This window comes from Delphinus delphis, chromosome 3, assembly GCF_949987515.2.
Source record: "Delphinus delphis chromosome 3, mDelDel1.2, whole genome shotgun sequence".
Taxonomy (NCBI): Eukaryota; Metazoa; Chordata; class Mammalia; order Artiodactyla; family Delphinidae; genus Delphinus; species Delphinus delphis.
This window is the reverse complement of record NC_082685.1, coordinates 18,620,903-18,639,235: the sequence shown is the minus strand read 5'-3', so window position 1 is coordinate 18,639,235 and position 18,333 is coordinate 18,620,903. Positions and strand designations below refer to the sequence as shown.

Genomic DNA, 18,333 nt, shown 5'->3' with positions numbered 1-18,333 from the left:
TTTTTTTGATTGCATATAACAAAGGCTAAAGAATAAGGCTGTATCAGCCCTACATGTGTTTTGCGGGGGAAGGGAGGGTAGGGATGCTGAGGGAGAAATGGATAATGAGAAATCAAAGACTGAATTATAAAGTATATGAATAGAAACAGCTATGCCAGAAGGAAAAGCTAGTTTGTGCCCAGATGGCTCAGTTTTATATCTCTAAGTTGTTTTCTCTTTTCTTTCAGAAAGCTTCTGCCAAATGTGAAGGAGAGTAATATAGTAGGCTAATACTATTAGAAACCGAGGGGCTAACAATCCTACTTCCATCTGGGCACAATAAATGGCCACTGAAAGTAGTGAACAGGGTTTCAGAAGTCAACACCAAATGTGGCCCAGTCACTACTGAGCTGCTACAAAGAAAAACCTCAGGCAACGTATCTTAGTTATTTTTAACAATATAAGAGTGAATCAAAATAAAAAAACAAAGCAAAAACAAACGAGCAACAACTCATACCTTTCCAGAACAGCAGAAGAGGATGACAAGAAATACGGGCAGAGCTACAGTCAAAACGTAGACCACCCAGAGCCATGGGCGCTCCTCGGCTGCCTCAATCATCTGCCCCACTACACCTGGCTGAAAAACAAGACAGGACTCATTTCAAGTTTTGGCTTTTGACACTAAATACAGGCTGTACTGTCCCACTGTTCAATTACCGCATGGCACTACTCAGGCACCTTTTTCAGAGGATTCAAGCCTAGATGTTCACACAATGTAAAAAGGAAATAAGAGAAAAATTTTGATTTTCCTGCTCTCTTTATCATCAAGGGGATTTCTCCTTCCTAGGTGTGAAAGCTGGCTTCTTAATCACCTACAAAGGTTTCCTTAACCTCAGGGACCAGTGAATGAAGAATTTCTTGATCTCAATGTCTCTCCAATTCCCATCTTGGCCTTATGACCAATTATGTGAAAATTCCACTTATTGGGTAAACCAAGATTCAGTATTTAAGAGTGCATTAGCATATACCCTAAATGGCAAATTTTGTTAAATATCTTAAAAAAATTTTTTTTAAATTGGAGTATAGTTGATTTATAATGTTGTGTTAGTTTCTGCTGTACAGCAAAGTGAGTTAATTATACATATATCCACTCTTTTTAGAGTCTATTCCCATATAGGTCATTACAGAATAGAATTGAATAGAGTTCCCTGTGCAATACAGTAGGTTCTTTTTGGATATCTATTTTATACATAGTAGTGTGTATATGTCAATCCCTGTTAAATGTATCTTAACACAATTAAAAAAAAAATACCCTACAAATACAGACTCTAAAGCCATTATATTGGCCTAATGAAATCATGTCCAAAGCCCCAGTGTTTTGTCTTTAGCAGACGAAGGTCACACTTTCTATGCCAACATCCCCCAAAAAGGAAAAAGACAAATCTTAGAAGATAGCTTTTCACAACAGAAGCAATTAGTTACCTGTAATAAAAGACATAAATGCACAATAAACAAGCAAGCACAAACCTCAGCAGCCCCATCCGCAGCTTTCTTCAGACCCCATCCATCATTGGCCCAATCATCAACTACTCTTCTATCACCAGAAACAATAAAGTTGTCAAAAAAAATGTCTGAGGTCATAGACCACAGTTCTAAACCAATAGCACTAAAAGGAGTCATCTTGAAAGGCTCCAGATCTTCAAAGAAATCTGGATTTGGTATTTTCCGGGGTTTCCAGATTCCCTAGAGAAAAATATTAAAAAAAATCATTTCAGATAATGATCACCACAAATTTATGGTGAACCTAAATAAGAATTAAGATGAATTCTGCATTACCTGCGAGTTAAGTGCTGACTTTGTAAAACTTAAGTAACAGGAAGAAAACAATAAATGCTACTGATGCCTCTAAGACATCTGGACTCCAGCTACTTTCAATTTCATCCATGACCTTGATCCAAACACCTTGCTCTACCTGGCACATTCCAACAGCCTCCACTCTTATCAACTAACTGCTGGTAGGAGTGGGAGCATAAATCAGTACAGACTCCTTCAGTGGTGATTTAAAATGTACACAATCTTCAACCAGATATTTCACCTCAGATAACTACCTAGAGAAATAGTTACCACATATACTCAGACATTTACAAGGAAAATTACTGCAAGGACTCTAAAAGCAAAAAATGGCAATTCACCTAAATGGCCATCAACAAAACAGCTAAAGCGCAATTTTTAACTTATCTTATTGATTGCACAAGTACATTTAAAAACAGAAAAGTATATACATAGTAGATACATAGAGATACAGACCTACACTTTACATTTTGAAGTGTGACAGAGTAGAAATTAATGATTTTAAATAATTTGACTAGAACAGAAACAGAAGTGAGACCAGGGTCTGAGTTGTTACATTTCCATAGTAAACTTAAAGCTTTAAAATATCACCACCTGTATTACCATCTCATTTGAGCCTCACAGTCTTTTTATAGTTGAAGATACTGAGGTCAAGCAATGAGCTGACTTGTGTTCCCTGACTTGTGGTCAGGGAACCAACTCCCATCATAATCCTCTATCCACCCTACCACAGAGATTGCCAAGTTGGATCCACATGGCAGCAGGGTGCCCAAACCACAAGTTTTCTATTTTTTGTTTGCTTTTAAACACAAGTTACAAAGCAATTATGAAAGTTCTTTCTAGTTTCTAGGTTTACCTTTTCAACACTTAACACACAAGTTTTCTCTCAATTTTGAAGTTTACTTTGTTTTCAATTCAATAGTTTGAATACAGGGGATCAACCTGGCAGCCTCACTATAGACAAAACTTCTATCTGAACACAAAGAGATCTATGAAACCACAGAGAGGTACAAACCTGGTAGTTAGGATTGTCAATCATGGGCGGCTTCCATTTGCCCTTATAATTAGGGTTGTCAATCATAGGTCGCTGCCAGACACCACACCCAGGAGCCGACTCACACTTAGGGTTGGCAATCTGAGGAGCCTCCCATTCTCCATCCATATCTTCATCCCTGTGGAGATACAAACAAACTACAAATGGGTTCTGTGATGCAGGACTGTGAAAAGCTGCCCCAGGGCTTCCCTGAAATCCTGCAGAAATACTTTCACAATGTCGTACTACAGAGCATCATCTTGTTTCCACATTTCCAGTAATAAGGGTTTTTCATGACAGATGCATGTAAAAAAAGAGATGAAAATGTAATCAATTTAGTTTGTTGAGCTCTACACTTAAATTTGAGCAGTTAGCTGTATTTAAGTATTAACTTTTACTTCAATAAAAAAGCAGGCAATTTCAAAAGTTAACTAAAGCTCATACCAATCCTCTGGCTTCTCTGCATCTGGGTCAGGTACATATTCAGGTTCATCATCTAACCAGCCTTCAGGCTTTGTGGCTTCTTCATCTGGAATCTTAGCAGGGGCATCTTCATCCCTTAAACACAAAAGAAAAAGCCAATTACTGACAACATTGGCCAGAGAATCACAATGTGGTCCCACTTTGTGAATCTGAAACAGGGCAATCTAAAAATATGTAGGCCTTACTTAATCAAAAAACTTAAAATAGTTCCTCCTATAAATATCTAAAATCATATACAAGGGCCTAGTATGCAGAATTTATAAAGAACTCTTACAACCTAATAATAAAAAGACAACTCAGTTTAAAAACCAGCAAAGGATTGAATAGACATTTCTTCAGACATAGAAATGCCCAATAAGCACATGAAAATATGTTCAACATCATTAGCCATCAGAGAAATGCAAATCAAAACCACAATAAGATACCACTTCATACCCAGTAGGATGGCTATAATAAAAAAACTGATAAAACTAAGTATTGGCAAGGATGTGGAGAAAATGAAACCCTCATACATTGATTGTGAGCAAGTAAAATGGTACAGCCACTTTGGAAAACAGTTTGGCAGTCCCTCAAAAAGTTAAACGTCATTACCATATGACCCAACAATTCCACTCCTAGGAATATACCCAAGAGAAATGAAAATGTATATTCACCCAAAAACCTATACATGAATGTTCATAGCAGCATTATTCATAACCACAGCCAAAAAAGGGAAACACCCTAAATGTCAATCAAATAAGGAATGGATAAATAAAATGTGGTATTATCCACACAATGGAACAGTCTTCAGTCATAAAAAGGAATGAAGTACTAATCCATGCTTCAACATGGATGAGTCTTAAAAACATTATGCTGAGCAAAAGAAGCTAGACACAAAGGACCACATATTATATTATTCTATATCCAGAATGGGCAAATCCACAGAGACAGAAGGCAGATTAGTGGTTGCCAGGGGCTGGTGGAAGGGAGAAATACGGAGTAACTGCTTCATGGGTATGGGCTTCTTTTTGGGTGATAAAAATGTTCTGGAATTAGACAGTGGTGATGGTTGCACAACACTGCAAACATACTGTAAAACCACTGAACTGTACACTTTAAGGGTGGATTTTAGCATGTGAATTATGACTCAGTTACCCTTAAAAGTTCATCAAGAAGTACCTAATTTCAAAGCTTTATGCAGTTATTGTTAGAGCCACTTTAGCTGGTAAGCAGAGACATCTTCTATTCTTGGTCAGGATTATGCTTGGTTTTGAAATTTGCTAGTTTAAAATTGTGTAAGAACTTAAACTTGTATATCATTCAGCTGATCTTTCAAGCTGAACATTCACTTCTCCACCCCCAAAATAAAACAGCTAGTTAAGGAATACAATACTGAACAAGGCTGAGTCGAAATCTAATGTTCACCAAATATACAAATAAACTCACCCACTACACCAGTGCAGCATAAAAGTATCAACTAGAATTTAACTGTGAAGCCTAAGAGGATACTTACAAGTGGAAGATCAGTTTTATCACTTCTCTTTGTTCACTTCCTGACATTTCCAAAAGTCACCATACCAGAGTTCAAAGATGGTCACATACAAGAGTACAACCCACCTGTTTTCTTTTCTTACCACTCTCTAATTTGCACTTTATGTAAAAGGCTACTCAATTTCCCTCACACGTGTTAAGCTCACTCCTATTCCTCTACTTTTGCACCTGATATTCTCCTTCAACCAGGGAATACCATTTTCCATCTTCACCAGTTAAGTTAACTCTTGCCCACTTTCAGTTCTCAATTTGATTTGCCCAACTCCAAGAAACTACTGAAGTTAGGTATACCTGGTGCTCTGGTCACAAGTAACACATATTAGACCATTCATCCCATGCATGCCAACTTCAAGTGCCTGTCTCACAACTAGACTGGGAGTTGTGTAGGCAGCTGGTGTGCTTGTGGTTTTGTATTCCAGTGCTCACCACGGAGCAGAGATCTCCTGAGTATTGTTTAAATAGTAAAAAGGTTATTTTTCAAATTAAAATTTAAAATTTTAGGACTCCAGCTTTAAATGTGAATTCATAGTAGCATTGGAAAGGCCAGGCCAAAAGACCTGAGGTTCTGCCACAAACCAACCGTGTCACCACAGGCAAACTCTATCATCAGGTTCAGCATTTGGTGGCTTGTAAAATGGTATGAGGCAGCCCAGATGATCACGATGGCCCTAGTAATCACTAGGTGGTCACTACTATTTTCAGCTATAGTAGTCTACATTTTTCCTAACATTTAGACTGCATCACAGATTATCCAAATTATCAGATTTCAACCACCATTCAATTGTTCAAGCCAAATGGAATGTATGAAATGCTCCACTGCATTCAAAGACAGGTCCCAAAGACTCACCAGTCATCTGGCTTGACAGCATCAGGATCTGGTATTTTTGGTCTTTCATCCCAATCTTCAGGCTTCCGGTCTTCTGGGTCCTCAATTTCACGTGAAGGATTTACAGGAGGAGTCATGTCATTTAACAGATTCCCACTGTTTACAACAGACTGGTCCACTAATATTTCAAAACTATTATCTGGATTCAAGACTGAAAAAATTAAATGCAATTTTAAAAAGTTAATTAGCCACTCATTCCCAAGCTCTCTTTACCACAACACAAACAATCATATTTCTAACAGAAAGCAGAAACATGGAGTAAAGACCTTGGGCGTTAGAACATGGTCATGGAGCCTTATGCAAGTTAGCACGCTTTTTCCTTATCTGTAAGTCGTAAATGTTAGTTCTTCAGGTTTTTAGGAATTAGAACAAATGACAGGTAAAATTTTTACACACCAAAAGATTCCATGTATGAACATTAAAAACATCAAAAAAAACAAAGGTACATAAACTAATGCAATATTGGTTTGACACAAATGGTTACACACCAGTCAACAGGCAAATAAGTTTACTTATTATAACTGTCCCCCAACAGAAAAGGCCCATTTCCTCATTTTTTGAGTTGGTATTACCACTATGTTGCCCAAATTTCAAATTACACAAAATTTCAATTACATGTGGTTTATTAAACCACGTGTCTACTCAGGTTGTACTTTTGGAATCCAGTGAAGAATGCAAACATAATTTTAAATCCATAAAGGTATCTTAAGTGTGAATTATGCTAAAGCCTGGATCCTACATCTAAAAGCCTAATAGGCAACTGACTAGGTCACAGAACATCCAGAGTACTATGGAAAATGACAGAGTACTATGCTGCTATCCTCAATGACAATGAAGGTTATCAATGTTATCAGTGATATCTACTCTCACAGAAAGATTCTCATGCTTTTGTGAAAAGAAAAAGTGAAATATAGCACACTTAACTTCTAATAAAAATTACATGTGTCTATACATATATACATGTTTATTCACATATAGCCAAATACATATCACAGTGTTGATATTTCAGATAATTTTGTTTTCTTTTTGCTTTCTTTTTCCTTTTAAATTCCTATGCTGAATATATATTACTTTTGTTATAAAGAAGAAAGGTTATTGCATTCTTTAGGAAAAGAGGCATGTCTATATGTGATCTCAAAGCAGCAGGAAAATCTTCATTAAATAAAAAGACCCATTCCAATGTCCAAATGATTAAACTCAACTGTCTAGGTGTTGGAGCATCCAAACAAGTTCAACTAGAAGATACTTTGAAAAAAACTGTACACATATTTCTATTGTATGTCCTATAACTTAACATCCCATCAACAAGAAAATAAACAAAGGGAGGAAATGAAGGGTGAGGATCAAGCAAAGAAGCTCTTTATGGGACATACAATCTTATTCTTAAAATTGTTTCAAACCCTAGCTCTCAATTCAACCTAAGGAAGAGACATTTTAGTGCTGAGAAATTAAGTTCTTCTCACAACTAATATTAAGTCAACAGAGATTCTTATTTGCAGGCTTACAATCTTTAAATTAAATGGATGATAAATGTGTAGTGCCATAAAAACCAAAATTTATTAATAGTTTTTCTTACTTAATGTATAAAGATGTGTTTTCTTATCAGTAAAATAGGTCTTCAGATCTGCATCTGGCCTCTTAGCATGCTTTTCTTCATATACACCCGTTTTGGGGTTTTTGTGGCGAAAGATGAAGTGCAATTTATAGTCCTCTCCACATTTATCTGGACCAAACATAATCGTGTATGGGGTCTTGTCGTGGAAGTGATCCTTCAGAAACAAAAATGGATTAAGTAACTCAAAGTGTTGAAAAGCAACCTTTCAAAAGTGTGATATGTCCTCTTATAAAATCCCAAATAGTGTCCTATTACAGGAAAAGTTTATTCATTTATGAGGTTTGTACAGATACCAGTGAAAAGGAATAACCAGAAATTACCGGGAAATTTTACATGAGAATATATGAAAGTGCTTAAAAACACAAAATAATGCATATACCTAGATAGTTACTGCTTCTTTCATAAAACAAAGAAATAAGTTTGCTAAAACTAAAAATTACACAGGACAGAAACCAAGGATAAAACAAAACAGCTTTGAAATTTACATTTCAAATAAAAAGCACAGAAATGTCAAGGTCAGTATTTCCAGCCTCCAAAATATTTCAACAGCAGCAGGAGAAACGGTCTTATTTTCACTGGTCTTAGAAAATTTTCTTTCCTTTTCTCTGAGATTCTTAAAAGGTAACTGTGGGAGGCCACATAAAGAAATAGGAAGTACCTACCAGGTTGAGCTCTGGGGTTTTGGAAAGTAGTTTCACATAGGCACCACCACATTCTATTCCATTTTGGAAATTAACCTCATACCTAATTTCAGAGAGAAAGGCAGAGACCATATGGCATTTTGAAAGATCAAATTTCTTAATTTATTTCCCTTTCCCCCACTTCGGTCACATGTTTTATCATAGGTCATATGTGAAGATTCCATCTTCTATTGTTATACTTACCCAATCCCCCAAAATTAAATAAGTAAAAGAAAATTAAATCTTAATGCAGATTCCCAGTAAATACTATTTGCAAAATCCAGAAGTTCATTTGCTATCAGTAGGAAAAATAGCTGATTTATTTCAAAATAATTTACTGGGCATGAAAAAAATGTTACATTACAGGATGCTTAAATACATCCTAAAATTCCTACTGTAGCATGTAATTATTCTCATAATTTTTTTTTACATAGAGTAATAGTTTTATAATATAATGTCTTCACTCTTCCTAGAAAGGGTCTATCAAGCAATTGTTTCACTCACTGAATAATGAGAGGCTTGGTATCAAAGATGAAAGGCTTGTTCAGTTTAGCAGAGATAGCATGATGCTTGGCTCGAGACATCAATACAAGTCCTTTATCGCCTGGAAGTTTTGTTTCCTTCATTTCATCTACCTCCCATTTTCCTGCAAGACAACAAAAAGGTCCCACTCCCTAATTACACCTCTGAAGATCCTAAAATCGTAACAAACAAAACTCCAAGTTGTGCAAATCCATCATACTGACAAATGTTTAACATGTTCCATTTACCTCTGAGAGCTGGTCTATTAATATTAAACACACATAATTGACAAATATTAGGATATGGTTTTTAATAACCTATAGCACATTCATTCTACCAATGCCTAGAAAAGACCTTCCATTTCCAAAATACAGCACCATGGGTAACAAATCTCCTTCCATTTTATGGTGTAAAAATAAACATTAAACAGGTCTAACCCTATAAAATATAATAGAACACACAAAGAAAGCAAACTTCCAGTGAAAAATCTTAAAATGTATACAAACTCTTTTTTTTTTTTTTTCCCCGGTACATAGGCCTCTCACTGTTGTGGCCTCTCCCGTTGCGGAGCACAGGCTCCGGACGCGCAGGCTCAGCGGCCATGGCTCACAGGCCCAGCCGCTCCGCGGCATGTGGGATCTTCCCGGACCAGGGCACGAACCCGTGTCCCCTGCATCGGCAGGCGGACTCTCAACCACGACGCCACCAGGGAAGCCCTATACATACTCCTTTTAAACTAGTCTTGAGAGATACTATGGAAATACATCAAACCTCAATCTGCTATTATATCTAAATCAAATGCAACTCTCACCATCATATTTGGCAATTTCGTCATCAGTGTCATCTTTCTTGGCTTTGGATAAAATCCACCTGTAATTAAGACATACCCCTAAATTAAGATTCAAATTATAGTTGGCCTGTAAAAAGAAACAATGTAAACAATAACAAAAATAGGAACTATCCAGCTCTTCTTAGCCTACCTAACCACTGTACTTTCAACTTTTAAATGTCATTCAAGTAGTGATAATATATTGTACTCAACTCAAAAATCTGTAAGAAAAAGTACCAAACCCATGAAATAATTTCACCTTTTAAGACTCAAGAGAAAACAACTTTCTCAAAGAACAAAATACAGGGTGAAGGGAAAAGATATGGAAGCAAGAGCCACATGTTCTAAAACACTATTTTCCTAAAAGGGATGAAAGATATAAAATAGTTAGACATTTCACTATATAAAATAATATCCAAAAAGGAATACACTATCCCATCTTATTTATATGATGTCTGCCTCTAAGATTTTTTCCCCCTAAGAAACACTTACCCTGACAGAGTTCCTCTGTCAAAGCTATCAGCAAAATACACTTCCCCTGTTGGAACTGGAGCTTTGTAGGTGACCTGTGTTAAATATAAAAATGAATTAAGAATTGAAATATTCAGCAACACTCCTTTCTCAGTAGGATCTATTCTCTTGATTTGCTTTCAAACTTTCATAGCTGGCCCTCGAATTCAATCCATATAACTTATCTTTGGGACAATATAACAAAGGCTGACAGAGAGATCAATAAAAATTTTAGCAAATTTTGCTTTCCCTGTGATAAGGATCCAAAATTTACCTTCATCCTTTGGTTATCTCAAGAGGCAAAATGAATAGATTCAAAGACCACTTCAAACCTTTGGAGATGGAGGAGTGCTGGTATCTGCTTTCGGTTTTGAGTCTTCTACCTCTTCAATGACATCATCAAGGTCATCCTCAATGTCAATCACATCATCTTCATGTCCATCATGAGCCTGAACAAGAGCAGTTCCAAGCACCAGTAACACACACAGCAACCACTTCCCTTCCATGATCTAAATATAAAAAAGGGTACAGTTAAATGCATCACCTCCTTTTAAAAAAATTTTGTAAGATCACTAACCCCTCTCTCATTTATTTGTTTTTTTTTCTTTGCGGTACGCGGGCCTCTCACTGTTGTGGCCTCTCCCGTTGCGGAGCACAGGCTCCGGACGCACAGGCTCAGCAGCCATGGCTCATGGGCCCAGCCACTCCGCGGCATGTGGGATCTTCCCAGACCGGGGCACAAACCTGTGTCCCCTGCATCGGCAGGCGGACTCTCAACCACTGCGCCCCCAGGGAAGCCCTAACCCCTCTCTTATTTAAAATTAAGGCTTTCAAATCAGAACTTCATTGTAGTTCATTTTACAGATAAAGAAAGTGAATCCAGAATGATAAAGCGGTTTTCCTAAAGTCAGTTAGTTAAAAGATTCAATTTCAATAAAAATTTCAAAATAAAACTCAAACATAAACAGGTGTCCCCATATAGAATATCATGTTGGCTACACAAATTTATGGTGTTCAGATACAATTTCAAACTAAATTCCTGCATTTGTAAAGAGCTCTACAATGGACAAAGCCCCTTTTACAGGTTAGTTTAAATGAGTTAAAACATTACAATGAAGTAACAGAGGAGCTAACTAGCCTCACATTAAACACTTAATTTCGATGCTGCTGCTCTTGTCCAAAGACCATCAAGTGTAGATATGGTTTTAAATTAGTGTTTTAAGACTCAACAAAAAAATATATTAAACCACAGACCAGCTATCTTTACCTCTTATTTTCTAAGCCTGTAAGTGCCTTATGTATTGTATTAGACTGTCATGGATGGTAGTTGGTCCTTTTCCCAAAACCGCAGACCTAAAGATATAAAAACTGAGCCACATGGATGCACAAAAAGATTTGGTAGTGGGTAGTATAGAGTTTCAATTCTCCAAGACGAAAAGAGTTCTCTCTGGAGATGGATGGAGGTGAAAGCTGCACAACAATGAGAATGTACTTAATGCCACTGAACTTAACAATGGTTAATATGGTAAGTCTTATGATAAGCGTTTTTACTACAATAAAAAAGATTTTAGGGGCTTCCCTAGTGGTGCAGTGGTTAAGAATCCGCCTGCCAATGCAGGAGACACGGGTTTGAGCCTTGGTCCAGGAAGATCCCACATGCCATGGAGCAACTAAGCCTGTGTGCCACAACTACTGAGCCTGCACTCTAGAGCCCGTGAGCCACAACTACTGAGCCTGTGTACCACAACTACTGAAGCCCACGCGCCTAGAGCCCGTGTTCTTCAACAAGAGAAGCCACTGCAATGAGAAGCCCACGCACCACAACGAAGAGTAGCCCCTGCTTGCCGCAACTAGAGAAAGCCCGCGTGCAGCAACGAAGACCCAACACAGCCAAAAATAAATAAATAAAATAAAAAATTTTTTTTAAAAATTTAAAAAAAGAAAATAGCTTAATTTTTTTTGGTGTCTTATACATCAACTTATTCCAATGCTGAATTTGACGCCTAATTCCTTATAAACTCTATAATCCTTTAAAGTGAGTAACAGTATGTAGAACTAGATTTTCACATATCATTTGGTGGTATTTCTTTTATTTACATATCTTGGGTACTGTTTTCACAAAATGAAAGAAGGTAAAGTTCACTGGATTCCTAAATGCTTAGCATTTAGGCAGTGCAGAAAATAAATGTGCTAAAAAAAAAAAGTGCTAAATAAAATCATTGATAATGTTTCCTAGGACTGGTATTAGTTTTTAGGAGAAACTCTCAATGTCAACATTCTGCTCTAGTTTCTAATATACTAGGAATATCACTAATTTCATTTATTCACTGGAAAGGCCTCTATTCTCTACTATCAAAATAATATACAATGGCACAGCAACATTGCTTTCATTTACAACTACAAGGGATTCTCTAAAACTAAACAGGTTGATTCAACACTTTTATCTAAATCAACTCTATACAACTCCCAAGTCCTCACAGAAACAATGCTATAAATGGTAGCTGGGTTCCCAGGGATAAGCTACAAAACCAAATTAGCCCAAAACATAGCTAAAACAATATATGCATACAATTGTTAAAACTTTTTAAAAGACAAAATGTGGTAAGCCTAGTAGTAATTAAATGAAGCACAAAACCAGTGGATTAATCCGGACTAAGTACTGATGCTGGAAAATCGCTGCTCAAGGAAAAGCTAATCAGGGAGATGAGCTAACTACTTACCTTTTAAAAAGGTAAGCCTGATTTTTTTTTCCCAATAATTTTTAATTTGTTGATACATTGCTGTTGTGGGCTTAACTGTGCCCCCCTCCCCCCATTCACATGTTGAAGCCCTAACTCCCAATGTAATATTTGGAGATAGGACCTTTAGGGAAGTAATTAAGGTTAAAAGAGGTCATAAGGTCTAATCCGATAGGCCTGGAATCTATATAAGATGAAGAGAGCCAGAAGTCCGTGTGCACATAAGTCCATGTGAGAGGACACAACAAGATGGTGGCTCTCTGCAAGCCGAGGAGAAAGTCCACACCAGAAACCAACTCTGCCAATGCCCTGATCATGGACTTCCAGACTCCAGACCGTGAGAAAATAAATTTCTGTTTTTTACGCCACCCAGCCTGTGGTACTGTTACGGCAGTCCAAGCAGACTAATACAACTGTCCTTAGGTTAAGCATAATTTTATATAAGGCAGTGCTTCTCAAACTTTAGCATGCATCAGGGGGCTTTTTAAAACAAATCACGGGCTTCCCTGGTGGCGCAGTGGTTAAGAAACTGCCTGCCGGGGGTGGGGTAGTAGTGGTGGTGGTGGTGGTGGGATGAATTGGGAGATTGGGATCGACATATATACACTAATATGTATAAAATGGATAACTAATAAGAACCTGCTACATAAAAAAATAAATTAAATAAAATTCAAAAAGAGAAATCCGCCTGCCAATGCAGGGGACACAGGTTTGAGCCTTGGTCCAGGAAGATCCTACATGCCGTGGAGCAACTAAGCCCGTGCGCCACAACTATTGAGCCTGTGCTCTAGAGCCCACGAGCCACAACTACTGAGCCCGCATACCACAACCACTGAAGCTTGCGTGCCTGGAGCCCTTGCTCCACAAGAGAAGCCACTGCAATGAGAAGCCCGTGCAGCGCAACAAAGAGTAGCCCCCGCTCGCTACAACTAGAGAAAGGCTGCACGCAGTGACAAAGACCCAACACCACCAAAAATAACTAAAATAAATAAATTTATTTTAAAAATTAAAAATAAATTTAAAAAATTGCTGATTCAGTAGATGTGGGCTGGGCCCAGTGGGCTAGGACTTCACATTTCTAACAAGTTCCAGGAGATGCAAAGGCTGCTAGCTCAGGAATCACACTTTGAGAACCACTGATTAGGGTTTATGAATAATCAATTTGTGCTTTGTTTTCCAGTTAATAAAAGCACTTTCACATAGGCACACTGTTTCGCATAAACCTCCCTTGAGGTATTACTCTAATTTTACTTTACATATTAATAACTAAGACTAGTAAAATGAAAATAACCCAATCATTTACTCATTATCACAACCAATAAGAGTCAAAGAATTCATATCCCATATTTCTATTATGCTAGACAAAATGTAGTTGAATACTGAGAAGGTGTGATAGAGACAGGACTGGAAGACTAGTCAGTAAGGGTACTAAAGGGAGTGGTCTGGAATAGGGGATTCAGGTAGGGTTTAGTGAGGGAAAGTGCAACTGCAGAACAGCTAGCCCTGGTTGGTGGACCAAAGATCCTGGGAAAGGAGGCATCTGTGTGGTGGAGGCAGAATGACCCAATGAAAGGAAAACAGTTTTCAGGTAGCAGAAGGCTACCATCCCTGTCAAGAACAACAAAGGGATAGGGAGTCTCCAGCAAACTTCAGGAAATGCACTTCGCTCCACCACCGTTTCCCCTACACCCTGAGTTGCAGGACCCAGTTTTTCAGAAGTCTTAGGCACATATCTGTTAACTTTCGCATTATCCAGAGGGTTGTAAAGCTGTGGAGGAACCACTACTGCCAAACCATGGTAAACCGATTCTCATAGCTGTGCACTGATGATCCTAAGCCACTGCTAGTTTTACATATGCTATTTCAACATTTGTAATTTGCCAAGACTCCCGAGAAATTGCTACAGCAAACAGGTCTAGTCCCAAGAGCCACTATGAAGCCAGCCCAAACATTTCAAGTTTTGTTAAAGACCTGGTCACACTTACAAATAATTCAAGACAATATATTTTAAGGTGATATTAATTCTCTGCTTCATTAATGAAAATCCAATATTACCAAGAAACAAAATCCACCCTCATTTCAATCCTCCTACCCACACTCCTTATATCAAATGGAGTCCAAAAAGGATGTTGCACTATTACGCTTTCCAGATGAAAACACAGGAGAAATTTTAAGTAATCTTGGGTTTGACAATGAGTTTTCAATACAACATCAAAAGCAAGATACATTATTTGCACAGTATATCTTTTCCAATTCTTTTACTTTCAACCTTTTTGTACCATTATGTTTTGTTTTTTTAATAAATTTTTAAAAATTAAAAAAAGCAAGATACATGAAAGAAAAAATTGGTTAAACTGAAATTTATTAAAATTTAAAACTTCAACTCTATGGAAGAAACTTAAGAGAATTAAAAAACAAAACAAGGTAGGAGAAATATTTCCAAAATACATATCTAATAATAAACTGGTTTCCAAAATGTACGAAGAACACAACTCAACAATAAGGAAACAGGGACTTCCCTGGTAGTCCAGAGGTTAAGACTCCGTGCTCCCGGACTTCCCTGGTGGCACAGTGGTTAAGGATCCGCCTGCCAATGCAGGGGACACGGGTTTGAGCCCTGGTCCGGGAAGATCCCACATGCCGCGGAGCAACTAAGCCAGTGCGCCACAACTACTGAGCCTACGCTCTAGAGCCCGCAAGCCACAACTACTGAAGCCCACACACTTAGAGCCCGTGCTCCTCAACAAGAGAAGGTACTACAAAGGCCGTGCACCACAACAAAGAGTAGCCCCCTACTCACTGCAACTAGAGAAAGCCCACGTGCAGCAACAAATATCCAACTCAGCCAAAAATAAATAAATTAAAAAAAAAAAGACCCCGTGCTCCCAACGCAGGGGGCCCAGGTTCGATTCTTAGTCAGGGGACTAGATCCCACACACCACAACTAGGAGTCCGCATGCCGCAACTAAAGATCCCGCATGTCACAACTAATACCCACAACCAAATAAATTAAAAAATAAATATTTTTTAAAAATAAGAAAACCACTCAATTATAAAATGGGCAAAAGATCTGAACAGATACCTCACCAAAGAAGATATTCAGATGGCATATGAAAACATCATTTGCCATTAAGTAACTGCAAATTAAAACAACAATGAGGGCCTTCCCTGGTGGTGCAGTGGTTAAGAGTTTGCCTGCCCATGCAGGGGACACGGGTTCAATCCCTGGTCCAGGAAGATCCCACATCCCGCAGAGCAACTAAGCCCATGCGCCACAACTACTGAGCCTGTGCTCTAGAGCCCTCGAGCCACAGCTACTGAGCCTGCGTGCCACAACTACTGAAGCCCGCGAGCCTAGAGCCCATGCTCTGCAACAAGAGAAGCCACTGCAATGAGAAGCCCGCACACCACAACGAAGAATAACCCCCACTTGCCGCAACTAGAGAAAGCCCGCACGCAGCAATGAAGACCCAACACAGCCAAAGATAAATTTTAAAATATAAATAAAATAAAACAAAACAATGAGATACTACTATACACCTATTCGCATGGCTAAGATTAAAAAAACTGGCAAGGATGTGAAGTGACGGGAACTCTCATTTCACTGCTGGTGAAAATCCAAAATAGTACAGCCACTCTGGAACACAGTTTGGCAATTTCTTACAAATCTAACTATAGACTTACCACAGGATTCAGCAATCATGCTCACAGGTACTTGCCCAACTGATCTGAAAGCTTACAAATGCACAGAAACTCACACACAAATGTTTATAGCAGCTTTATCCATAAGCACCCAAAACTTGAAGAAACCAAAATGTTCTTCAGTAGGGGAATGAATAAACAAACTGTAGTACACCCATACGATGGAATATTGTTCAGAAATTAAAAGATGAGCTATCTAAAATGAATCACTTTGCCATACAGCAGAAATTAACACAACATTGTAAATAAACTATAAACTATACTTCAATTAAAAAAAAAAGAGCTATCAAGCCAAAAAAAGACTTGGATGAATCTTTAATGCCTATTGCTAAGTGAAAGAAGCCAGTCTGAAAAAGTGACATGCTATAGAATTCCAATTAGATCACATTCTGGAAAAGGCAAAACTCTAGATACCAAAAAAAAAAAAAAGTCAGTGGTAGTCAGAGGTTTAGGGGAGGGGGTCAGGTTGAATAGGTAAGCACAGGGGACTTTCTTAGGCAGTGAAACCATTCTGTTATGATGCTATAATTATGGATACATGACACTATCCATCTTTCAAATCCCATAAAACTTTATAGCACAAAGAATGAATCTTCATGTATGAAAAAAATTTTTTAATATATTTTTAAAAACTTATTTTATTTATTTATTTTTGGTTACATTGGGTCTTTGTTGCTGCACACAGGCTTTCTCTAGTTGCGGTGAGGGAGGTTACTCTTTGTTGCAGTGCGCAGGTTCCTCATTGTGGTGGCTTCTCTTGTGTGGAGCATGGGACCTAGGTGTGCAGGCTTCAGTAGTTGTCGCACACAGGCTCAGTAGTTGTGGCTCGCGGGCTCTAGAGCACAGGCACAGCAGTTGTGGCACACTGGCTTAGTTGCTCGGTGGCATGTGGGATCTTCCCGGACCAGGGCTCGAACCTGTGCCCCCTGCACTGGCAGGTGGATCCTTAACCACTGCACCACCAGGGAAGCCCCATGTATGAAAATTTTAAAAAATCATTGAAGAGGTTGAGTGATCCAAGGATGGCACACAGGATGTGACAAAACAATCTAACTGTATTACAAACATACAAAACAACCTCACTGAATGGGGTGGAGGGAAAAGATGTTAACCTAAGTAACTCTGGAAATGAGTGGAGTCTGTAAAACCAGACTGTACAAAAGCACTGCTCAAGTTGAGTAAGTTGTTTCACATGAATATACAGGTTAAGAATTCGGATACTGCTATATATGTATATCAAAATTTAACAACTAAATAAATGGATTGTGGGAGCCACTTTCAGTGTTGGGTGTGTGAATTTTACAGATAAGCAAGGGAAAGAGGCTAAAATAATCCTCATGGTAATGGGCGAGAGAGACTATAGTATGAATTCATGTTTATCTTAATATACAGAGGATTACACAGAGAAGTATTTATAGATACGTGCATATATACCAGTTAGTATACACACATATATTTCCTTGCTCTGTCAGCTAAGAGGGCATACAAGAAACTGCTACACCCCAGTAGCAATAAATACACCTAGTAGCAAGGATCTTGGTTTCCAATATCATCTCCAATAAAAGGAAACAGTGTTCCTTGGCTGAGTCTAGGATTAGGGCAGGAAATATACAAGATGAGCCTGGAGCATCTTGTGGTGCCCAAAAGGGAAGTGTTCAAAACAAAAACAGAACACCCACAGTGATGGGGGCTATGTCAAAAGAACACAAGAAAAAGCAATGGCCAAAGCTGGAACAATACAAGCAACAAAATAAGTGGTACTGGATTATACCTCAAATTATAAAATAAATGCCCATGAATCTACACAATACAAATATATTATTGAGTAAATAAATAAATGAGGAAGAGACAAATTTCCCATGAAGAAATATTCCAAGTAACAGATGTAGATACTCCACTGTCAAGGAGGTGGAACGTAACCCCCCACTCCTTACGTGTGGGCTACACATAGTGATACTGATATCCTTCCAAAGAG

General features: G+C 38.2%; 1 protein-coding gene across 2 annotated transcripts in view; it reads right to left on the bottom strand.

Annotated features, from left to right (window-relative positions):
- CANX (calnexin) overlaps positions 1 to 18,333 on the bottom strand; it is a 31,638-nt gene that overhangs the window by 4,434 nt on the left and 8,871 nt on the right. The window contains exons 2-12 of one of the 2 annotated variants that reach the window (XM_060008237.1): positions 10,251 to 10,427; positions 9,901 to 9,974; positions 9,391 to 9,449; positions 8,562 to 8,703; positions 8,040 to 8,121; positions 7,339 to 7,531; positions 5,724 to 5,913; positions 3,308 to 3,421; positions 2,846 to 3,002; positions 1,507 to 1,722; positions 497 to 616 (exon numbers count right to left, since the gene is read on the bottom strand). In XM_060008237.1, the coding sequence (XP_059864220.1) occupies positions 497 to 616; positions 1,507 to 1,722; positions 2,846 to 3,002; positions 3,308 to 3,421; positions 5,724 to 5,913; positions 7,339 to 7,531; positions 8,040 to 8,121; positions 8,562 to 8,703; positions 9,391 to 9,449; positions 9,901 to 9,974; positions 10,251 to 10,424 (1,521 nt within the window). In that variant the 5' untranslated portion in view covers positions 10,425 to 10,427. Of the gene's footprint in view, positions 1 to 496; positions 617 to 1,506; positions 1,723 to 2,845; positions 3,003 to 3,307; positions 3,422 to 5,723; positions 5,914 to 7,338; positions 7,532 to 8,039; positions 8,122 to 8,561; positions 8,704 to 9,390; positions 9,450 to 9,900; positions 9,975 to 10,192; positions 10,428 to 18,333 lie in introns of those variants that run through there. The other variant, XM_060008238.1, reaches the window with a different exon arrangement.